Below are 24,665 nucleotides of genomic sequence, written 5' to 3'. Positions count from 1 at the left end.
TGCATCTGTCTGTACAAGCTCTTCTGTTTTGTCATTTTTGATTATCAACACTTTCTATTATTAGGTGGGGCTGGTAATCAGGGCGAGCAGGTGTTGATTGGTTCTTGCTCTTCCAGTCACACTAGCGCCCACCACTATCACAGGATTTGATTGAAGGCATGCAGAAGTATGAAGTAGACGGCCACTGCTTTGGCATGTTTTTTTTCCAAGGCATCCACTTGTGACACGAGCAGTCTTTGTTATTGCTGCTGGAAGATACCTTCTGTGGGAGTCACTGTCTCACCATTCTGACTTTGATAGCACAGGAAAACTAAGTATGTAGTGGCAACGCTCTCTCTGTTCTGTGCGTGCCTCTTGGCGGCTTTTGAAGAGCCAGTAGTTTGCATCAGCCCACGAGAAGACAGTGGACAAGATGTGTGTGAGCTGGTTGTTGAGGGTGGGGAGGGAAGCTAAACAGTTTTGAGGGTGGTGCGAGGAGAAGAATGGTGATGAAAGTGTCGGAGGTAAGGGGAGAACGAGGGAGAGAAAGAAAGCTTGCTATAAAAGATAAATGGAATAAGATGGTTTGGAGAGATGGCAGAACTGGGAGAAAAAGCATGTGCATTGCATAGAGAAAAGGCATGAAATTGAGAAGAAGCGAGGTAGGTAATAAAAGTAACATTTGATGAGAAAACGTTCACAATAGACTAAATCTGTAGAAATGCCCACCAGAGGTAGGCAAATGAATGACACATTTTGAAGCGTCCCCTCAAAAGGGGGTCCTGTTGAAGAGCATAAGAGAATGGATATACAAGTCATTGAATGAAAGCAGACAAGTGTGCCCCCGGGAAAAAGCCTCATTGAAGGTGAACGGAGACTCAAGCGTTTAAGTACAGTAAATTAGCGACACAGGGTGAAAGACATTCTCTAAGAGAAGGCTCAATTAGAAGCCCAAATAGGTTCATTTAGTCAGTGAAAAATTCTCATGAAGAACTTTGAACACCCATTGAAGGGGTAAAAGTACTTGAGTAAAAAGACAAAACGCTCCGAGTGAATTTTCTTTTAAATGCACCTATGAAAGGATCATATGGCTTGGGGGAAAAAAAGCTAACAGATCCACAGAAGAGAGCACACAGAACCGTTAGTTGAGAAGGTCAAAGAAACCAGCTTGGAGAAAGAGAAAAGATAAGACATCCTCTCGCCTGCCCACATCCAGCACCAATGGCAAGTCTGCATATTGAATTACGTTGCACACAAGAATGGTTGGTACCAAATCGGGTTTACCACTGCACAATCAATGTCTCCATCCTATGGCACACAGGCGTACCTAGTAAAAAAAGAAAAATCTTTGTTTTTTCTAATTGTTTCTAAGTAATGCGACTTGGTTATCCGGGGAATATTAGCAATGTGATGAGGATAACCTAAAGTTGGTAGTATTTAGTTAAATCCAGCCAACTCTTGAATTATTTGCTGTAGTTGTCTGTACCAGTACACTGTATTATAGCACATATTACAGCATTAAGATTACTTTGAGGGTTTTGCAAGCAAGATCCTGGCCCTGCATCGATAAAACAGGTAAATTTGCTCCTGGTGGCAGCTGGATTAAAATTCACACCTAAATACTTTCAGAACATCAATCCGTTTTCTAAAAATCCTCCTTAAGAGAAGTTGGCAATAGTGTTAAAAAAAAAAAAAAAGGTTGGGGGTGATAATTGTTTTTGAAAATAAGTTTGAAATGACCGCATGATAAAACCTAGCATATATCACTTAGTGAACAGTGATTGTAATTCATGGTTGTGTCTTTTTGGCTGTGTTATACGGTTTAGTTTATGACTTTACATTATTGCTATATTTGCGAAATATTTTTCAGTTCTTTGTATGTTGTGTCTGTTATTTATTTAGCCATGGCCTAGCAACAGAGGAAAAATACAGCAATTTTGTCTAAAGTTGAAATGGAAATGAAGCATATTGAATCAAATAATGGGAAAGGAGCATGAATCTGAACTTCACAATTATGTTTGCTGTAAGGCATGCCCTGTGCTTTACATTGAGTGACCCTGTTTTAGCCAGTTTGTGGTGGTGTATTTTAGAGCTGCAAGTTTGAGTTGCCTACTTAAACTTGTATGTTTGAAGATGTTTGAGCACAGATACTAATGTTTAAATTGCACAAGTGTATTAATGGTGTTTCGTAACCTAGTTAAGGAGAAACATTTTAGAATTGGAGTGGCATGGTTCAGAGTTCTGTAGCAATCTCGGTTGAGCAATTCTTGGGACAGTCTAACTACTTGGGAACAACATTTTTGGCTCTTTTTCTTCGGGAACATGAATAGCAGCACTTGGAAGATCGTATTATTCATCATTGATGTACCACTGCACTGTTGTGCACTGGATAACGTCCTTTCACGCTCATTGCGTCCCTCTTCATATCACTTCCTTCTGGTGTGGAAGTGCCATATTCCTACACAACTGGTGTACTTGAAGGCATAAGCGTCATCCCTCTTATGTCTAGTATTTACTGTAGCCTACTAAATGTCCTCATCTCCTTCTTCCATGTCAACATTTGAATACACATCATACTGAAGCTTGAAAATTTTCAGCTAACGCCTATGGCCCGTAAGCAATTGATCTAGGAGACTAGGCACACCACCAGTCTACTTGGTCCAAGTAAGAAAAGTAGGAGTGACTATAGACTCGGGTCGCCACACAAATAAATAGTTTCTTTATGATGCTTCAACCTTATGATCGACATTTTTCCTTAGCTCAGTTTCCCTCAAAGTTTAAGCCCCACCTTCGTAGTGCTTTCCCACCTTGATTATGCCAACAGGCTGTACCTCATAGCCACTGCTTTCCTACTTTGTAAATTACTGATATTTAAAACACAGTTGTGAGAGCGTCCCCCCCACTCTCCTCTGATCTTGGTGTGTATCTTCCTTAGACTAGTTGCTGGAGACCAGATGTGAAACATTTAAAGGAATGTGGATAGAAAGTCGCACCGTTTGTAGTACTGATTAAAGGTCACTATATTTCACACATACACACCAGTGCTTTGTCCTTAGTCAGCGCAACTATTATCCATTCCGTCTAAAGGCAGTGGAAACTTCTAATGACTAACCTTTATTACTCAATTCCTGCAAGAAGTAGAAAAGACAATCTCCTAGAATTTCATCAAGGGCTAAAAATCTTGTTCTTCCCGTCTGCATAATATAGACCATGTGCAGTGGCCTCTATTCTCACACTTCTACTTTGCAAGTGCTTGTGAACTTATACCAGTTTGTTGCACCATGTTTGGGACATATCTCTGTTTGCAATGGCTCCATTTAGAGAAAACTACATCAAACACTTTGTCATGCGCCAAATGATTAACTGGAATCCGATGTTAATTGTAGTGTTTTGTGGTGGTGATATGGTTACGAAGCACTGTCATTTCTGCAGTGGAGAGGCATTCCACCCCTAGTGTTCTTCCTCCACGTGGTACTGTAACAATACATGTTAGTCGTTGACAAAACTATTATGAGCTTGAGCTCAGCCCTACCTGTGGGATAAAGATCAGGCTATTTCACTGTACTGGAACCATACGCCACTCACACCCTGACAGGCAATTATGCTTGCGTGTCAAGAAAGAGTAACCTTATCCCCGCTTCTCGTTAGTTTATTACTCTGGACTTGATCCACTTTTATCTTTTACTCTTGCTCTTCCAAAGAAAACAACAGATTTGTTGTTAGCAGATTTTATTTCCTTAGACTAAACTGACTTTCGTTGGCTTATATGAAAATGTTTACTTGCTAATGCTTTGGTAGAGCAGAGTGATAGTGGAATGTAAGAAGTCTTGGGTATTTTCCTGCATGTCATGTGGTCCTAATGTTTGGCAAGAGTGTTCACATTCCACTAAACAGGGCAAGAGTGAGTTAAATACATTTGGGGTGTTTACGTTAGCATTTGGAAGTTACGTGTATTTTTTCTTGCTTTCTGCCCCTGTCATTGTGTGCTGCTCCCCCCTTCAGATTACTGCTCTCACTTCCCCTACCCATGCATCTGCTGCTTTTCTTTTTTGTTGTTGTTGTTGTTGTTTTTACTATTCCCAACTACATCCCTTCCCACCCTCAAGGCTCCTCTGTGGGTCCTCCAGCCATCTTTGAATGGTACATTAAAAATAAAATAAAAATGGCAGCACAGTTATGACGCATGCCTGATGTTGCATGCTCACACATACATCATCATGCTAGGGGACTGCCATAACGCAGTGACACATTATTCCATGAAACACTTTTTTTAATTTTTTTTTTTTTACCAATGTTGATAAGCAGTAATTTTAATTTTGACAATGCTGACCAACTTCTGCAAAGAGATTAAGCAAACCCAAAAGATTAAACTGATTGGCTTTGTCAACTCTTATTTTTAACAGCAGTGGTAGTCCAGGTTTCACTATATTTACAAAGAGGTAAACGTTTGTCTGTTAGGTGGATGAGGTTTTCTTAATATGAATGGTTTACTGAACTGGATTGGTGCTTTAAGAGGAAAGGGTCAGCAAGTGAATATGACACAAGTTATGTACCCAAGCAGACATAATCAAAAAACATTCTTGAACTACTGTTGGTGATTGTTAGCTGCGGACTACTTAGTAGAAGTAACTCTTTTTCTCTACATGGGTTCACCTCTTTCTTTCTGCAAAAATGTTTACGTTTTCAGTAGTATACGAACAAAAAGGATTATGAGCAAATTTGCGAAGATACATGTGTATGATTGTAGGTACATCATGAATTACATCCCCAGGTGTTCGTTGGCGTCTCAATGACCTTATCTGCCTTATACTTGGTAAAATATGTTGTGAGGATGCATAGTTTAAAAGGAGGATCCCTGGGCAATGTTTGTGTACATAAGCAGTTCCGAGGATTGATATATTTTAAAGGAGACTGTATTTGCTAGTCTCAATAGACACCATTTAGGAATTGATGCGTTTGTAGAAATTGAAATAGGAGGTAACTCCATAAGAGATATTAAAAGAAAATTAAGAAAAAGTATTGTTGGAAAGCAGAAAACGTGATGTACTGTGTAGTTTATTATAAATAGGGTAGTAGAGTAGATGATCTACTGGAGACGAACAAACATCTATTATTTTCCTTTTAGGGTTTTATTTTTAATTGTTCTGGGGCATTTTGTTTAATCTCAAGCCTGCTTCAGGGTAGGTTTAAAACATAAAGTTAAATATCCAATTTACCCATTCAGGGGTGTGGAATTTATTAAAATATCTACTTGTCCAGGGGACAGGTTGCTTCTCAAATCTACTTGTCCTGTAAAAAGATCTACTTGTCCCTTTGGTGCCATGTAGTGTGGCGACAAATTATGGCAGCAATTAATAGCCTCTCTGATTATGCCAGGGCTACTACCATAGTAGGGCTTGAATACTTGGAGTTTCAATCCCTACTGTAGCAATTTCCTTATTTTGCCACCTATCTGCAGATCTGCATACTGGGGCTGGAGGAAGCAGTAAGCAATAGTAACAGGGCTGGAATGCCTTTGAGTCTGCAAACCTACTAACCTGCATGTTTTAAAGATTTTTACCAGCTTCTCTCTAATATTTTCCCATAATAAGAAAGGTTGGACATTTACTCCTGACAATGGCAGAATTAGAACTTCTTCCAGGGTTGGGAAGAAAGTGGATGGAGGGAAAATGAACTTGCAAATGCTCAATAGATTTTCACATGAGCAAATCTACACATCGTATTTACCCATGCTAAAATACAGTTCACAAATATTTTATAGGGGTACGACATATACCAAGGGTGCACTTTTGTGACTTTCTTTAAGAATTTGGGGCCATAAGTAGGTAGGTTCAGATTTGTGACCTGCAAATTGCGAGTCGCAAATCCGAATGTAGGAGGGTGTCCTTGACACCATCTGTGATTCGCAAGGGCTTCGCAAATGCCCACATCATGAATAATCATGAGGTGGGTCGCAATTTGCGACCCCCTCGCGAATGGTGGCCTGCTGGAGACACGTTCGCGGTCACAAAACAATCCTACATTGCACTGCGAGTTGCAATTAGGAAGGGAACACCCCTTACTAATTGCGAGTCGAAACCCGTTTTGTGATTCGGTAACCAGGTTACTGAATCGCAAAACTGGGTTTGTGCATCGCAATGTGCTTTTTGCACGTCGCAAACAGCGAAAGTCGCTGTTTGCGACATGCAAAAAGCTACCTACATGTGGGTCTTGGTCCCTAATTAGGTCTGGTGTTAACAAAGACATTTTGTTTTTATTAAACTTCTATTTCTCTCTCTTTCGGCTGGCTTTACTGTGAGTGATCGCATTCTGCTCTTCCACAAGGAGCATATTGGCACACAAAGTAGTTTTGTTCAGTGTCAGGAACTACAGTGGCAATCAGTGACGTAACGAAACTGGAGGGTGCCCCTTTGCAAAGAACATGGAGGAGCCCCCTCTCCAGACTCACTCAGGGCAGGTGCTGTGCTGAAGGGGCCCCCTGGAGGGCAGCTGCGGGGCCTTTGTTATGCCGCTGGTGGCAACGTGTGCTTTAAGAGTTCAAAAACTTTTTGGGGGGGTTTTGCCAATGTTTGTTACAATGTTGAGGGCCTGGTAGCTCCCACAACAATAAAGTGTTACAAAAGCCATGTCAAAACAAGACACGCATTGATGAAACTAAAAGACTTATAAAAAAATGTCAGATCAGTTGGCTTTGTCAGTGTTTGTTTATTTTCATGCTTCCCATAATCTTGTTGAAAATGGTTACACTGATTTTCCATTAGAAATATTTTTGGGAAATACTAGCATGCATCAACACATTTTACTAAATGACACTTCATTTGCATATAATCAGAGAGCATTCTGGGAGCATTATACTTAGCCTCTTAGCCTAAACTTTTCAAACATGTGTGTACACGTTTTTTTTCGTCCGTAGTGAAGTGTGACCTTAAAACATTTATTTACAGCACGCACCCTAATAATGAAGGCTTTGAAATAATGAACCATAAATACAAGTTCGAACAGCATTATCTTTTGGAAACACATTACCTCAACTGCAGAGAGTTCCACTCTCTGTAAACAGGCAGCCAAAGGGTTTGTGCTGCAGGGGGTTGGGCCTACTTGTCCCAAGGACAAAGTAAACATAAAAACTTGTTGCCCTTGACCCCAAACAAGATGTCCCGGGCGTCGGGCGATAGGAATTCCACATCCCTGCCATTAAAAGTTTTGCACTAAATATTAAGTTTGAGAGTTTCAGTGTGGTGTTATCTGCTCAATGCAGAAAACAGATCCATGCCACCACGTGTGAGTAGATAGCATGGGTGTGCATTTTGATTTCGTCAGTATTGTTTTTTCACCCCCTTTAGAAGAATAATATTGGTTACAGGGGTGTGGTATTTAATAGAATATCTACTTGTCCTTGGGATATGTTGCTTCATAAATCTACTTGGTCTATAAAAAAAAATTCTTGTTTTTTTTGGTGCCATGTAGTGCAGCGACAAATTTTAGCAGCAATCTCAATATGTAAGAGCTCTGATAATAGCCTCTCTGATTATGCCAGGGTTAATATTATAGTAGGGCCTGTGCACTAGAAATTTTAAGCCTTACTACAGCAACTTCATTATTTTGCTACCTATACATACTGGGGGTGGAGGAAGCAGTAAGCAATAGTTCCAGGGCTGGAAAGCCTTTAAGTCTGTGCAAACCTCCTAAAAGGCATGTTTTAAGGATTTTCACCAGCTCCTCTCTAATCTTTTCTCATACCAAGAAAGGTTGAAAATGTACTTCTTCCAGGGTTGGGGAAAAAAATGACTGGAGGGAAAGTGAACTTGTAAACACTCAATAGAATTTTCGCATGAGCAGATCTACACATCTATATTTGCTTGTGCTAAAATACAGTTCACAAATATGTTCCAGGGGTACAATTTCCTTGTCTACTTAAATAAATTCTTGTGAATTCATGAAAGCCACCAATGCAAAGGCATACCATGGGTGCATTTTTGTGACTTTCTTTAGGAATTGCTCCCACCCCAATTAGGTCTGCCGTTAACCAATACATTTTGTCTTTATTAAAATTCTATTTCTCTCTCTGTCCATCTATCGGCTGGCTTTACTGTGAGTGGCATCATTCTACTCTTCCACAAGGAGCACATTGGCACACAAAGTAGTTTTTTTTTTTTTTTTTTTGTTCAGTTCCAGGAACTACTGGTAATTTGTGCTTTGAGACCAAAACATTTTTTGTGTGCTTTTTGCCAATGTTTGTTACAATGGTGAGGGCCTTGCAGCTCCCACAACAATAAAGTGTTACAAAAGCCATTTCAAAATAAAACACACATTTACAAAACCAAAAGACTGACCAACAATGTTGTATCTGCTGGCTTTGCCAGTGCTTGTTTACTTTAATATTTCCCTTAATCTTGTTGAAAATGACTACACAGATTTTTTTTTCCCCCTTAGGAATATTTCTGTGGGAACTACTAGGATGCATCAGCAGTTTACAAAATGAGGCTTAAAAAAATAGTACCTAAATTTTACAGTAACTTTTTTTTTTTCCTACTTGAATGTTTTTCTGAACTTTTTATTTTGAAAGCAAATAATCATCAATCTTGCAAACTTCTGCAAACATTTGCATCCTAATCAGGGAGCATTCTTGGAGTATTATACGTAGCCTCATCTTGTTAAACCTTTCAAACATTTACACGTGTTTTTTACTGGGACCACTGTCCGTAGTGCAGTGGGACTATACAACATTTATTTAGATTGCTCACTCTAATAATAAGGGCTATGCATTAATGAACCATAAATACAAGTGCGAACAGCATTAACATATAGGCACAAATATTACCTCAACTGCAGACAGTTCCTTTCCCTTCCCTGTAAGGGGAGAGCCAAAGGGATGTCCTGCAGGGGGTTGGACCTACTTGTCCCAAGGACAAAATAAATATGAAAACTTGTCCTTGACCCCAAACAATATGTCCTGGGTGTTGGGCTATAGGAATTCGACATTCCCGTGGTTAGCTTAGTTACCATGCTATAAGCATGACGCCTGCCATAAAGTTCTTTAATTGTGTCTACGTGCACCCACGGAAATTACTACTGGAATAAGGATTATTTTGATTTGGAGGATCTGTAAGAGGTAGGTATCTAGTTGCTGCCAGGATGGTTGCACAAACTCCCATTTTAATAATGGGAATGAGATCTACATTTCAAATAAAGTTCCTGTTTTGTAGGGCCCCGTTAATACCAGTTAGGTTTGGAGAGTGGGATGAGGGAGAAGAGGATGCCACTGAAGGAATGGTAGTAGTGGGGATTTGGCCATAATTTACATGATTAATTTGCGTACACCAGAAAACTACTCGGCTGTTAAGCAAATCACTTAAACCTATGATATAGCTTTTCTGTTTATAAAGTTGTTTGGTACAAAATGTGCATTGTTTTCTTGTACATCAATGTCAAAGTATAGTTACTTTACAATGGTTGCTCAATGTTTCTGCTAAAGACATGCATGTCAATTTTTGCCCTTCTCGAAGGGCCAGAGTTGAGCATTGAAAAACTAATTATTAGCATCAGTAGAGGTTGTTGCGTGAGGAACTGGGTTTACCTAATATGTCTTATTTCTGCATTTAAAGGTGTCCGAGTGTTGGTTGATGCTCGAGAGAAGCTTCATATTCCCTGGGGGGACCCTTCCAATCAGAAGCATGGAGAACGAATGATGGCGTTTGACACGCGATCGGCAATGGTGGCACAAGGTGTTGTGGAGACGCAAGTTTTTTTAAAACATCTACCATCGATCAGATCCTTATGGCAAGACAGTGGAATCCAGCATGCCTATGACAGACGTAGAGAATTTCAGTTGGTAAGACCTGTTTTAACTAGTACCACCAGTTTGGCATAACCCACAGAAATAATCTGTGGAAAAGTCGTCATATAGTTTCCATAAATGGACTAGAAAACAAAGTTCAGGTTGTGCCTTGTAAGATGTTTATATGCCAAAATTGATGTTCTAAAAAGTAATTTTGCAGGTTATAAGTCCAGTTAATCACCTTCTTTTATAAGAATAATTGCTTTTTAATCATTAATTACATTTTAACAGTTTGGAGAAATTTTCTGTTTCTGTAAATGTGGAAAACATTCCTTTATTGAACACAGCGATTTCATATGTTGTGAAAGAGAGTATCCTAAGCTATATCATTACCAAATTTACTTGGTGCCCACATTTATTAGACTGGAAATCCTGAGATTCAACCTTAAGCTGTGACTGAAAGCTTATACGGGAACCATGGCAACAGTTGATGTTGAAAGAACACAGACCTATTGGCTTAGTTTAAAGATTAAGATTTGCTGCAAATATGCAGTTTAAACACTAGTATTTACTCAGTCAAAAAAACTTTTTGTTTTAAGATGTTTGAATACAACACATTCCACAAGGGTCAGGATAAGTTGATTTAGGAAGCATATACCATTTATGGCCAGTCGTGCTTGGTAACTGAATAAAACCAACACAGCTCAGTATGTATTTTGTGTATTTTCTGTTAGTACTAAACAAACAGCTTGCATGCTTAATTTGCACTGCATAGGCTAACCTCAGAAGAGACACCTGAACCTGATTTTCATCAGTTTAAGTTGTGCTTTAGACTGAACGACAGTGAGGGTATAGATAGAATCAACATAGAAACATAATCAATTGGCAAAATCTTAGCTGTAATATTCTCCAATGCATGAATAAGATGCTGTAGGTTCAGTAATACTGTTGTGTTCTTGTACTTGCCATTTGAACTAGTCAATTCAAGGCGTATCATGATTTTATATAAGCAGTTTATTCTTTTGTAAGAGAAGGGAGTCCTTTGTGGGGGTGTGGAATTTCATGAAATATCTACTTGTCCATGTGGCAAGTTGCTTCATAAATCTATTTGGTCTATTTAAAAAAAAAACATCTACGTGTTCCTTTGGTGCCAAGCAGTGCGGTGACAAATTATGACAGCGATCTCATTATATAAGGGCTCTGATAAAAGCCTCTCTGATTATGTCTGGACTGGCTAATACTATAGTAGGGTTTGAATATTAGCAATTTCCTTATTTTGTCACCTTTTCGCAGATCTATATCTATATACTGGGGCTGGAGGTAAGCAATAAGCAACAGTTCAAGGTTTGAATGCCCTTTTGAGTCTGTACAAGCCTTTTAACTTTTATGTTTTAAGGGTTTTCACCATCTCCTCCCTAATCTTTTCCTATATTGAGTGGGGTTGGAAACTTACTGCTGACAAGGGCAGAAGTAAAACTTCTTCCAGGGTTTGAAAAAAGTATTTGGAGGGAAAGTGAACTTATAAACGTTCAACGGATTTTCGCATGAGCAAATGTGAACATGCATATTTGCATGTGCTAAAATACAGTTCTCAGATATTTTCTGAGAGTACAATTTCCTGGTCTGCTTTTCAAATTCTTATGAATTCATGAAATGCACAAATCGTCTAAATGCAAAGACATCTACTAAGTGCATTTTTCTGACTTTCTTTAAGAATTGGGCCTCTAATTAGGTGTGCCATTAACCAAGACCTTTTATATCTATTAAAACTCTATCTTTGTCTCTCAATCCATGTTGGCTGACTTCACTGTGAGTAATAGCAATCTGCTCTTTGTGAAAGAGCAGATTGCTAGCACACACAGTAATTTTCTTCTGTGGAAGGAACTACTGTGACAACGTGTACATTTTGAGACTAAAACTATTTTTGCTTTTTGCCAATGTTTGTTACAGTGATGAGGGCCCAGCAGCTCCCACAACAATAACGTTTTACAAAAACCATACCTAAACAAGCCACGCATTGACAAAACTAATAGACTGACCACTAATGTCAAAACTATTGGCTTTGCCAATGCTTGTATATTGTCATGTTTCACATAGTCTTGTTTAAACAGGTTATACTGGTTTTCCACGATGAATATTTTTTGGAAATACTAACATGCATCATGTTTTAATATACGATGCTTCAAAGAAATGGTACGTAAAATTTCACAGTAATTTAACCTCACATTTTTTCCTAGTTGCATTTTTGTGAACATTTATTTAAAGCAACGAATCGTCAAGCTTGCTTTTAAGATTCTGCAAATATTTGCATCTAATCAGACGGCATCTGGGAGCGTTATACATAGCCTCATATTAAACTTTGCAAGTGTGTGTGTGTATATGTATGTGTGTGTGTGTGTGTATGTGTGTGTATATATATATATATATATATATATATATATATATATACACACACATATATATTCATTTGGAATCACTCTCAGTAGCGCAGTCCGAGCTTACAGCATGTATTTAGAGCACTCACCCAAAAAAAAAAGGCTTTTCATTAATGAACCATAAATACAAACAACATTAACACATGAACACAAATATTACCTCAACTGCATACAATTTGATTCCATGCAACAGAATATGGTACTAAAAACTAGCAGTCAAAAAGGATCTGTGCTGCAAGGGGTTGGGGCCTACTGGTCCCAAGGACATAAAAAGACTTCTTGTCCTTGGCCCCAAAAAAAATTCCTAGGCATTTTGGGATTTCACACCCCTGGCTTCAGTTGTACATCTTTGGTGTTGGAACTATTATGGTGAAGGCTTAAATAAACAAGGGTTTAGGAAAACAACCTGGATGTTTGTTACTGGAAGTGTTTGATAATATTTGGGAAACATTGTGTGTGATGCCATGCCTCCATGTCACTTAGATGGAAAATCCCATAGTGAGGCAACTACTTGGGCTACAACAGTATGGACGCAGAGAGTAAAACTTTATTGCTGATCTGTACAATCAGAGTTAGAAGATGAACTTGTGTTATATGCACGATACCTAAAAGGCATGCGTAGCAAAATATTGCATAGTAGATGGTAGAAAAGCTGTAACACAGCCATTACATTTTTCCTATGTTACCAAATATGTCAAAGAGCACACACTGTCTCTAGTCTGAAAAGAGGACAGGTTAAAGGCCCTTAAGCAATACATAATAGAATGGAATTTGTATTGTAATAGTTTTTATATAGCGCTTACTATCCCCTGACAAGGCATCCATGCGCTTTTCGGCGAGTAGCACGCTACTCCGGAACTCAAGATGAATTAGTGGTGGATTAGTATAAGGGAATATGACTACAGTTTTAGTATTATTATGCGTTAATTTGAGCAGAAGAGATGTGAGTTTGTTGTTTGGATTGACTAGAGCAGTGGTTCCCAACCATTTGAGTTCTGTGGACCTCTATTTTATCAATACTGGAGCCCGGGGACCCCACTGAGTCATTATTGGAACCCGGGGACCCCCACTGAGTCATTACTTATAGCTGGGACCTAATATTATTATCTGAAGAATCCAGAAGTGTTAATTGGGAGTTTATAGTAATAGTATGACGCTTGGCATGAGTAAAGGAGAGATGGAGGAGGGAAGGGTCTGTTGAAAGGGTTAAGGAAATCATAGTAACAGGAGGGGTTTTGGATGAGTCAAAGCTGAGCTAAATGAGGGAGAATTTAGTAGGGTTGTTTGGGAGTTTGTTGGTAGTAAACTGAGATTTGGGTGAGCTAGATGTGGAAGAGGAGGGAAGAGCTTAGGCAGGGTTATTTTGAAGATGAAAGTAGTAGAATGGATTTGGGATGAGTCATAGTCGGGATAGAGGATAGATTGATAGAGACATGACATGGTGATGGGTAGACAAAGTAAAGCTTACAAGAGAGTAAACTGATATTTTTTTATTTATAATTGTATTAATATATGCAAATTATTTAATCATTTTTCTTTTAATTTATTCTTATTTTTTACTTTAATTTACTTATTTATAATTTGAATTTTATTTATAGATTTTATTTATTAAGTTTTTCTCTAGTACAATAGGACGAGAGTAATAAGTAGATATGTAAATTCCATAGTTTGGCTGCTTGAACGGAGAAGGATGTACCACCTATAGTCCTTATACAGGCGAGCACAAAGTGCTCCATCCCGTGTTGTAATCTCTTTGGGGCTTCAAACCATGCCGATGTCACGTCTGAGTCTTTCATTGGTTTGTGGGCTTGCCTTCTAAAATCTGCTTGCTTTCATTAGTGAAAGGCATGCTTAGGTCATGCCTTTTCAAGTGTTTAGCCCTCCTCGAGCGCAGAGACCAAGTACTGAAAACATACGAGGCTTGGTGTTTTCCTTCCGGTTTCTGGACTACCTTGTCTCTTTTTTTTTTTTTTTTTTGCAGTGCGATCTCGCTGGGCCGAAGTCGAGCGCTTTGCATGACATCAACCCTGTTACGTAGACAATTGCACTTTTGCCGGTTACATGGCTAATTGCACTTTTGCCAATAGGTTTCACTGCGAGCTAACTTTTATTTCCGTTTGTGTGTCTGCTTTGCACTGATGGCAGCCGTCAACTCGCTTATGTGAAACTCTTACTTTTCAGTTTATATGGCAAGAAAAGTCCAGTTAGTTATGTGAAACTTTTATTTTCATTTTCAGTTTATGTTGCAAGAAAAGTCTGGTGTGGACTTTACAATGCTAATTGCTCTAGCTCAAGCAAACGCGAGACTGGTTGCATTGCAAATGCTTGTTCTTGTGTGGTGTTGTTCGAAGGCGAGGTGCCAATCTTGAGTGGAGGTTTCTTTGTTGAATGTATTTGGTTATTTTGTTCCTGATTAAAAAGCTGTCCTGTTCCTTGTATAGCTTTGTGGATAATACAAAGCAGCTTGAAGGTGGATCTTCTGGCAATGGGTAACCAGTGTAGTGCTCTCAAGGCAGGGAGATGTGGGCTTGTGGCTTTACATGCAATGGTAACCTGGGCGCGGGGTTCTGAATACGTTGTTGTTTTTTCATAATCGATAGAGATGATCCATGGTAGAGGCCTTTGGCATAATCCAGTTTGGATAGTACAAGCGAGATAGTAGCTTGTGCCTTGTATGGAAATCCGAGGCGGGGCAAGATGCGTCGTAGAGTCTTCAAGGTGATGAAGCTTGTTCATGCTAATTTGTCCACTTGGGTATTCATTGTTAACTTGGAGTCCATGGTAATTCCAAGGTTTTTAACTTCCTCGGATAATTGAGGAGGCGGTCCGAGATCGTCGGACAGGCGCACAGTGGGTCATAATTTTTCCAGTCACCACATATGAGTATTTCCATTTTGGTGGCATTGAGTTTGAGGTGGCTCCAAGTCATCCACCAATCAACGGCCTGAGGCAATTGAAGATTTGTGAGTTTTCAGTGTCTTTGGGGCATTACAATTTAAGTAGGATTTGTGTCTCATCTGCATAGTTGTAACATGTGAGTTAAAAATCATTGATCAGTTCTGGTAATTATATCATGTAGATGTTGAAAAGCAAAGGTGAGATGATTGATCCTTGGGGGACCCCTGCTTCTGTGAGGTAGGGTTTAGATGAGAAGGGGGAGAATAAGATGATATTAGTTCTGTTTTGAAGGTAGGATGTTATCCAGTCGAGAGCAGTCACTTCTATGCCGGCTTCGTGGAGTCTTTGAATTAGGGTGTCATGGTCAACCATATCAAAGGCAGCCGAGCGGTCCAAGAGAAGTAGTGCAGCAACTTCATTGCAGTTGACTGTGTTTTTAAGATGATCCCAAAATGCAATTCTGTGCCTCTTCCTGGGCGGAATTCAATTTGGTAGTCTGAAAGTATGGAATTGTCTTCAATGAATTGTGACATCTGGGCGAATGCTGCTCTTGCTATCAGTTTGCCCAGGAAAGGTCAGTTTGTGATTGGTCTGTAGTTGTTGGGGTCCTGTGCGAGTAGGTTTGTTTTCTTTAATAACGGTCGTATGTATGCCTTTTTCAGGTCTACAGGAAAAGTTCCTTTAGTTAGTTGTTGATGATTCTTCTTAACGGTGTGGCAGCAGAAGTAGATAAAAGAATGTTCTTGAAGATGTGTGGTGGACAAGGGTCAGAAGGGCAACGGGAAGGCCTGCTTGCTTTGACCAAATCCACAAATTCACCTTGTGATATTTGTTTGAAGGACTGTCGAGGCTGGGTTGGTTTATTATTAGAGGGTATTTTAGGAAAGGGGTTGGTGCTCATGGTTTTCATCTTGTTTTAAATAGGAGTCCAATGTGTCTGCCTTGGTTGTGTAATGAGTTGCCAGTTTGTTTGTGAAATCTTGAGTAGTAGGATGACTTCCTTCCATGCATTTAGGTTTTCAAAATTCATTGAGAATTTTATAAAAGCCTTTGGTTGCTGATTTAGAATTCTGAGTAGTACCTTTTTATAGCTTTTTTTGGTTGATGATTTGTATATTCTGTTAAGTTTGTGCAGCTGCAGTTTGTCTTGAATGTTTGTTTTGAACCAGGTCTGCTGCAACCTTCTGTTTTGTTGCTTTATCTTTTTAAGTTCTGTGTTTCTTCAATGTGTTGGATTTCTTTTGTCCTTTATTTTTCTGAGTGGTAATAAGATATCAAAATCATCTTGTAGCCACTCATAATGTTTTGGGAACAGAATTAATTGTATTTAGATCCGTGTCGGCTGTTAGTTGTGTTTCTAAGTCATTAAAATTGAGTTTGCTCCAAGGTTGATGGGTGCATGTATGTAAGTAGTTGTGGGGTGTGGTGTTTTATGTCAAAAAGTTATCAAATGGTGGCCTACCATGTGATTGGCGTGATGCTACGAAGGTAACTAGTTCAGGTTTAGCAAAGATGACATCTAGGATGTGTTCAGCGATGTGTGTGGGATTGTGTACAATCTGCTGTAGTTTCAATGCGACTAGGCCAGTGGTGATAGCTTTTGGATGGGGCATATTGGGTTTATCAAACCAAATATTTAGGTCGCCAAGAATGCATAGGTTTGTGTGTAATGTAATAAGGATAGATACTGTACCTAGAAAAGCGTCTGGGAGTGCTGAGTTGTTAGGTGAAGGTCTGTAAAGGAGGACAAAGTTACAGGAGGAAATTGGAGTATGGTAGCATCTGGTGAGGAGGGCTTCACAACCTTGTTTGGAAATGTCTGTTCTGAGATTTATTGCTTGTTTCAATATAATAGCTAGTCCACCTCCTCTCTTGCCCATACGGTTTTGTGTGATGGTTTGATAGTCTGGAGGAACGGCTTCATGCAACACTGGGGCTATACAAGTACCCTTTCAATGTTCCAGTCTTCCTAGAAAATACAGTTGATTGGTTCTTATTAAATTCAGTTCCCTCCTTGTCTCCACCTTCAGTGACTAAAACAAGCTCATGACTGTTCGGGTCCAAAATTATATCTAACACTCTGTGGTCCTCCCACCTTAGAACAGAAGGACCATTCTCTGCCACATATAATTTGCTGACAGTCTTTCTCCCCTTGAATTCAAAAGCCAATCCCTGGTACCCAACCATCGCAATGGGTTCTCTTGCAAAACTCTCGGGACCAACATCAGACGGTTTAAAGAATTTCCTAAAACCCCTGCAAACTTCTCATCCCACTATTGTGTTAGGAGACTCTGAGTCTGCAGCTATAAATATTTCCACCTCACTTAGCTTGATATTGCAAACTTGTTTGCTTCTTGATGACTTGGAAAGCAGGTTTACACATCCGTTCTCCTCCGTTTCCATGACTCCAGGTACACATAGGTTTTGTTGGAAATACTACTCCACAGATTTATCTGATTCTGAATCCGAATCGTCCTTAACTGCACCTTTTTGTTAGATTTACTCTTCCTACAAACTTTTGCAAAATGCTGACGATTCCACATTCCTCACATTTTTGATTTTGAGCTGGGCATCTTCTATTATAAGCTAAGTGGTCCCTACTACAACACATGTAACTGTTCTTGTCCTGCTGTTTAGATGAGCTTTTCTTCTCATCTTGAATATGCACTTCTTTATTTTTCTTTTGTTTAACCCCACAAACTTTTCACTCTTCATTATAATTTGCCTCCGCTGCTCTGGCACATTTATTTGAAATTTCCACCTTAACTACAGAAATAACTTCACTAAGTGACGCTTCTCGGCTATTTCATAGTCTTTCCTAAATGTGATCATTGTTAACGTACATTATTATGTGTTCCCTTATCAACTCCTCATGTAAGGTCCCAAACCTACAGGTTAGTGGTAATCTTTTTTTAAGGCAGACACACCTTCTTCAATAGCTTCTAACTTATTCTACTTCCTTCTGAAAAAGTTGTCTATCGCCATGCAAACTGACGTGGAGTAATATCTATCTAAATCTTCCAACGCAGTTTGGAACACATAAGCCTCATTAGCTGCACCAGGTTTTTCCCATAGCGTTATATACATTAATCCTTTGAAGAACTAAATAACGCAAAATAATTTTCTTCTTTTTGATCTGTGATAGTTTTTAGTCTTCTTCAGTGTCTATATAGTTAAAATTATGGTTTCCATTCATTCCACTTAATTGGTAGATCCCCAACACCCGTTGAAAATGGTTGTGGTGGTGTTAAGGAGGAGGTGTGAAATGCACACATTTTACCTGTGGTTAAAAGATACTCCTGTTAAGATAGCAATCACAAAGAACTGTATCTAGTAATCACACACAAATGATAAAGTTCCACTGTAGTTCGTTTTAACTGGCTGAATTATGTTGTGCTAGTTCCACTGGTAAGAACTATAAAAGTAACAATAACAGTGTGCAAAGCTGAATTTGAGTATAGTTCCTTAAAAGGCGAAAGTTAAGAATTCAAAAGATGGGGCCTCGGTACTTGTAGTAAGCAATAAACTAAATAGATAATAAATATATACAACATAAATGTGTTCAAATATTCCTCCCTTCAATATACATATCTTCTAAGGTCATCAGAAAAGTGACTAATATGTGCACCCATGGAAAAAGTTAAGGCTAATAAAACGCAAATGTGAACTCAGAATGAATACAAGTCCTTGTGGTCAGTGCAGCTGGTGCCGATATCCTATTTCTGAGAAAATGCAGTCCTCCAAGAATGACTTGAACTTACAAATAATTCCCCTTAAAACGTCAACCGAGGATCTCTGTCCAGTGGGACATAAGGTGTCAAACCAGTTCCGAGGATCAATAAACAACACACGCCCTTCTGTGTCCACTACATTATTTCTTGATTCACCTCGGTCAGTTGGTCATCTTGCATTCAGTTCACACCACAGTCTTGGAGGAAGGAGACTATTCACTGCTAACCTTTTGCGGGCTTCTGATAAGTGTTGTAGAAAGCTGCCCTATCAAGCTAAAATGCTTGTATATGTGCTACTGTTACTAATTCTTTAACTCCATCTAGAGGAGTATGACTTTTTCAGTTCATGCCTTCTGAGGAATGCTTGCAGTGCAGTCGACGAGGGACCCTGAAATGTCATGCAGTTCTTTGTTTCATAGATTGTTTGTATTTTTTTTTTTCGTTTTATTTTTTTTTAAACTGCTGCAGCCCTTTTGAGGTGTTATAGTCGGGGCTCAAAATGCATGTACCTATTGGTTTCACCAGTGCCTCTTTGCCATGTCCCTTTTCCCTTTCCTGGAACTTTTTATGAATGTCAGAATGCGGGTCCACAATACATTTAATAAATATTGAACAGTATTCTGATCGGGGTAATTTGATGGTTGATCTAAAGTGGTTTTTCATTTTGCCTCAGATAAAGATTTGAAAACATTATTTTTTTTTCTTTGCAGTTTTTGCCCTAACAGCATTACCTTGGCCCCACAATAAAATGACTTCTGAAACATTTCTAAACTTTTCAGTGAAATACCTCACTTTGTATACATAGCTCAACTGGGTTTACCGGTTTTTTTTTTCTGTGTGCTTCTCTTCCATATTCTGAAATTTCACAATTTATTTTTAAGGCTCTTTGCATTCAGCTGTTATCTAATCACCTTGCTAGGTTTCAAGTTATTGTAGCCATGTTGTTTTCCAAAGGGAGGAGATCTAATATGTTCTTAAAAGATGGATAGGCTTGTTACAAACTATCTGCAGCTCTCAAGAAGGGTGATTCTTCCTTCCTCCAAGTAGGAATCTTCCTTGTATTGTGCTATTACAAAATCTGGAGCATGTAATTAGCTTTTTTACTATAAACCTGGGTTCCTTCTGGTCGTTGCTTGGGGGCATTAGAACTCGTTCCTTGAACCTGGTGCACATTGATCCTAGAAAACTATTGCGGTTGTAATCAGATTTCTTATTTTCAGTTCTAGTAAGTCTCCTCTCTGTTAAAAAGTAAGTGTTGTAATGTTGTGTTTGATAGACAATAGTATAATGAATTATAAAAGTCTAGGATAGATGTCATAATGTGTAGATCATACTATACATGTAAGTTGATAGTATTCTTTTTATCTAACCTTTCAAGCCAAATTTGGATAAAATCAGTGTCCCTCCGGAGGACTAGTGACAGCTAGTGAAAGATTAGTTCCCTGACTTTTAGAAGAAACGGCTTTAGCCATGTTTCGAATTTGCTTGTAAGGCTGTCTGAAATGTAAGGAATTTACCTGCTAATAAACCAAAATGTAGGCCAGTTTTGAAAATTCAGACAATTCTGATGGTCCTATATATTGTGGATCATGTGATAGTTATCTGTTATATGTGCAAAATATGTTCAATTTTAGGTTAATGGAAATATGGTCAAGCTTTGTGCCAAGCCCCGGGCACCTCCATTGCTTGTGAAAAAATGTATTAAAGTGATTCTTGGCTTTATGTGAGGAAAATGAAATCTATCTAGAGAGTACCAAAATCTAGACTAGGAGTATATCCTGAAGTGAAAAGGAATTGCAAGTTGAGCGTTTCTTGCAGTACATAGCTGTAGTGTTGTGGAGTAGTATTTAAGGCATACTTTTGTTTTGCCTATAAAAGAGGTATACATCATTTCTTGTCACCAAAATATGTTGAAGACATATTGCACATTTTATAAAACGAATTAGTATGTGTCATGTTGATGTCCGTCCCTAGCTGCCTAGCCTAGCTGCCATTTAATCAACCTCGAACATACCCACCATACTTGCTCACTAATTGTTGAGTGGAGGGGTTGTAATCCGATCTTAAACCAGCTGCCATAAACTGCTCATAACTCTATTTCATATTATCCATCTTGGGACTGCAAAGGACTTGTTGACTTCCCCCAAAGAAGTTTTATCAGTCTCAAGTGGCAATTTCCCTGTTTCCTAGATCTGTAGCTCTGGATTGTGTGGCAATTGCCCCTTATCTGCACTTTATTAAAAATACGTTTTCAGTTTTTATTATTCTTGTAGACTGAGGCATGCAAAATACTCCTCCACTCCTCTTTGTTTACAGAAGAATAGAACACTTCTTGACTATGCCCTTTATTGGCTGCTAAATGAGAACCAGTTTGCTGTAAGATGTTTACTCTTTTTTAATCTTGTTACGAGTCTGGTTCGCAGATGCTTTGAAAAGAGCAGTTAATATTTTGGACTATTCTATTAAGTTGTTTCTAATGTTGCCTAGATGACAGAAAAGTGAAGCATTGACAGTTTGGTTCTTGTCTTCAGAGGGAATCGTGCTTATCTTCAGTTGGCATTAATGTGCTGGTTTGGCTATTTTCTATACATGGTCTAGTAGACTGAAATCTGTCCTGAGAGGGAAACCTTGGGACTATGCTTTGGTCGGCTTTCCAAGGGATTCATTGTTTATAGATTTTTTTTTTTTTTTTTTTTAAAAATAAAAATGCTCTATATGTGTTGTCCGGATTTATTTCTAAAGTCAGCATTTAAATGTAAACCATTTGGAACATACATTAGTTTCAAAGCATATGAGAGCATTCCTGAATAAACGCTTTTCTCTTACTTGTGAAAGATTTCGTATTCACAGTAAGGATCCTCTGCACAGTGGTCAGTGGCTTTATCATTCAGACACTAGAGATACCAATTGTGACAAAAATGTTAGTCAGAGATGAATTGAGAATCTCTACTACTAATTGTGTGCGAATGAAGTTTGAAGGATACAAGATGTTTGACAGTAGGCATATGTGAGGTGTTTGACAGCTTACTTATTTTCTTTTGTAGTAGAACTATGTCTAATCATTTTTATTTATTTTCCCTTTTTGTTTCTTAAGCATATCTTCATTGTGAATACCCACATTTCTTTATTTTTTTTCTGCCCTGCTTTGACTTAGCTTGATTTGTGCGATATCTGAAATTTTAATGGATTGCTTATTACTTAAGCTATTCAAAGAGGATTTCTATGGGTTTCTGTAAATGCTTATTAGCTTGTGATATTTTGTTAAATTCATTCAGGCTGACAGTGTGGCATTTCTTTCACAGTAATGCGCTCAATGAGTCATTTTTTTAATGATCAATCTAACTGTCAAGTTGGAATTGGGGGTCGAGACTGGAAGTGGGGGGGGTAGCGGGGCATCTAATGTGTTTTCCTGTGTGTGCCTGAAGGAAGATTGCATGTGTCAGATTATGGTATTTATTGGACTTCATATACTCCAGCATGTTTAGTAGTCCTGCGAATAGACGTTGTGAACTCTCATGTCTATCATAATTGCGAGGTCTGCAAGTGGATCCTTAATGAGTTTGTGCCTGGTTGTTGGTACATACTTTTTAAAGTTTGTATAAGTCGGATTTTTTTTTTTTAACTTGCACTTAACTTTTTTTATATATATATTTCATTGCTGTTACAACCCACAATAAGAATTTGCAACTGTTCTGGTTTTCCTCATTATCCAAACCCGTGGCGGCTAGTTGCGTCACTGCAGTTGGACTGCACCACTCAGTTTTGACTTGTAACTGCTGCCACTTGAGCATTTCCTCTTCAATAACTTAACACATTCCCCTCATAGGAATTGTATGTAACATTGGTCCCAGTATGTCTGGTTGGGCACCAGATTAGAGGGGTGAAAATTAAAAGGATGATTGAGTTACTGAGGATTACAACGGAGGGACAAAAAGATAATACATTTGGTGGTCCTGGGCAACCATATTTTAAGTTGGAGTGGCAGCATGTCAGTAGTGCCCTTGAACATCGCTCTTGAGTGACTCACCAGCTTCTTGGTACAGCCTCCAGATCATGATTGTCTTAATTTATTCATAACCCCCGAATTATTCACTCTCCTTTAAAAACGATGTCAAGTTGATTCTGATGTAAGTGTGTTGATGCAAATATGGCTTCCTGGGAGACCATGATCCATCCCAACCGTGTAGCTGAGCACACGTGAGCTGTAATGGTGGTGAACAATTCTCCAGTATTCTGTGCATCCCAGAAGAGGTAGCTCTTCCGACAAGCCACCTGCATCTTTGTAGAATAGAGCAGCTTTACTAGCCGCTTTCAACTTTCTCCGCCATCCTTTCTTTTTTCTTTTCTTCGTGACATTGGAAGGCTCCTGGAAGTGGTGAATTGGGCCTCTGTACTTCAAGGTTTTGTCTACCAGCCTCTGTGATTCTGCCCTTTTACTTCTTAATGTGTACAGATTGCTATAATTTTTGTGCCCTTCTTTGCTAAGTCAATGTAGGTTACTTCAAAACGAAACACCTCACTCCATTGACAATATCATCATGCAGGAATTCCAGGACATTAGACATTAACGTGATCAGGAAGCCTTCTAGACCCTTATCTACCATTTTGTGGGGAATCTAGTGTCACTATATTTTTGCTCATGGGGACTTTTTCCATTAGTGCCACCCTCTCCTCTGTGCTACATTGACGTTTTTAATACTATGGCTATAACTCTTCAAGCACTGCAATAATGCTGCTGCATGTCTTTAGGTTTGGCCTGCGCTGACGACATCTGCTGTCTCTTTGTTTTGTAGGGTTTTTAGCAACTCTTCCAGTGTATTAAAATTAGAGTTTAAACCTCCATTAGTATGCCATATGCAGACTTTCTGCAGACTTTCTTTGTACAGTGAATGATGGCACTCTATTTCCTATATGTTTCGCCAAAAGTGTTTTTTTGAGTTAGTGGTTGAGTGCAGTTGGAGGGAGACTGGTTGTGTGGGGAGTAAAGTGCTCTCCTTGAACTACAATTCAATTTTATTATTTATTATTACACTGGTGGAACGTGGCTCTCTTGATAGCCCAGGAGCTGCTGCACGTGTTGAGATTCTGAAGGCAGATCTTTATGCTGCTTCACTGCTCTTACTGACAGTTGCATCCACAAACTGATCCTGGTTTGAGGTGTTTCTGTTAATAGATGGTGGCTTCTACTTTACCCACTATCCTAAACTAAGCGTTCATGCTCCCTGCTGAGTGGACCGTACTTGATCTCTAACACACTTACAGGAGATCTTCAACAGACAGAGTGGGTGTGACTAAATATTTTGCTTGGGGGGTAGAGGGACAGGTATGGGGCAGTGGGGAGGTCGTTGGGGCAGTAGGGGGTAGGGGTGGGGATTGGGGACAGTGGGGTGAGAAGCAGCAGCCGGGACTTGTGATACACCTACATGTCATTCAGCTGGAGTTACTGGTGGTCTCTTAGAAGCAGGAGGTCATAAAAATTCTAGTGCTGGTAGGAGATAAATCCCTGGATGGTGATAACTTAAAATGCATTTTTTATTAAGGAAATTAAGTTCTGCTGCAAGGTCTAAAGAGCAGTTTCCCACAAGAGTCTTGGTTGTTTTTATCAAGCACCACTATTTGTTAACATTGTGTGCGATGAACTTGATGGGTACTTTGTAGCTCGTACGTTATCAGGTCCTTAAGTTGAGGTAGAACACCATTTTCGACCCCAGTGAACAATTCCATGCACGGTTAGTGTGTTTTTTTTTTTTCTTTTTTTTTTTTTTTGGCAGGGGGTGAATTTCTTTCTAACTTTCACTTCTGTATTGTTTTTCACATATACTGTTCTAGAAGTTATTTTTTGCA

The 24,665-nt window shown here is 39.0% G+C and overlaps 1 protein-coding gene across 1 annotated transcript in view; it reads left to right on the top strand.

Annotated features, from left to right (window-relative positions):
* GNA13 (G protein subunit alpha 13) overlaps nucleotides 1-24,665 on the top strand; it is a 182,689-nt gene that overhangs the window by 5,332 nt on the left and 152,692 nt on the right. The window contains exon 2 of the mRNA XM_069199875.1: nucleotides 9,585-9,811. Within this exon, the coding sequence (XP_069055976.1) occupies nucleotides 9,585-9,811 (227 nt within the window). The remainder of the gene's footprint in view (nucleotides 1-9,584; nucleotides 9,812-24,665) is intronic.

This window comes from Pleurodeles waltl, chromosome 7 (assembly GCF_031143425.1).
Source record: "Pleurodeles waltl isolate 20211129_DDA chromosome 7, aPleWal1.hap1.20221129, whole genome shotgun sequence".
In the NCBI taxonomy this organism is placed as follows: Eukaryota; Metazoa; Chordata; class Amphibia; order Caudata; family Salamandridae; genus Pleurodeles; species Pleurodeles waltl.
The sequence above is the reverse complement of the archived record's forward strand: the minus strand, read 5'-3'. Positions and strand labels throughout refer to the sequence as shown.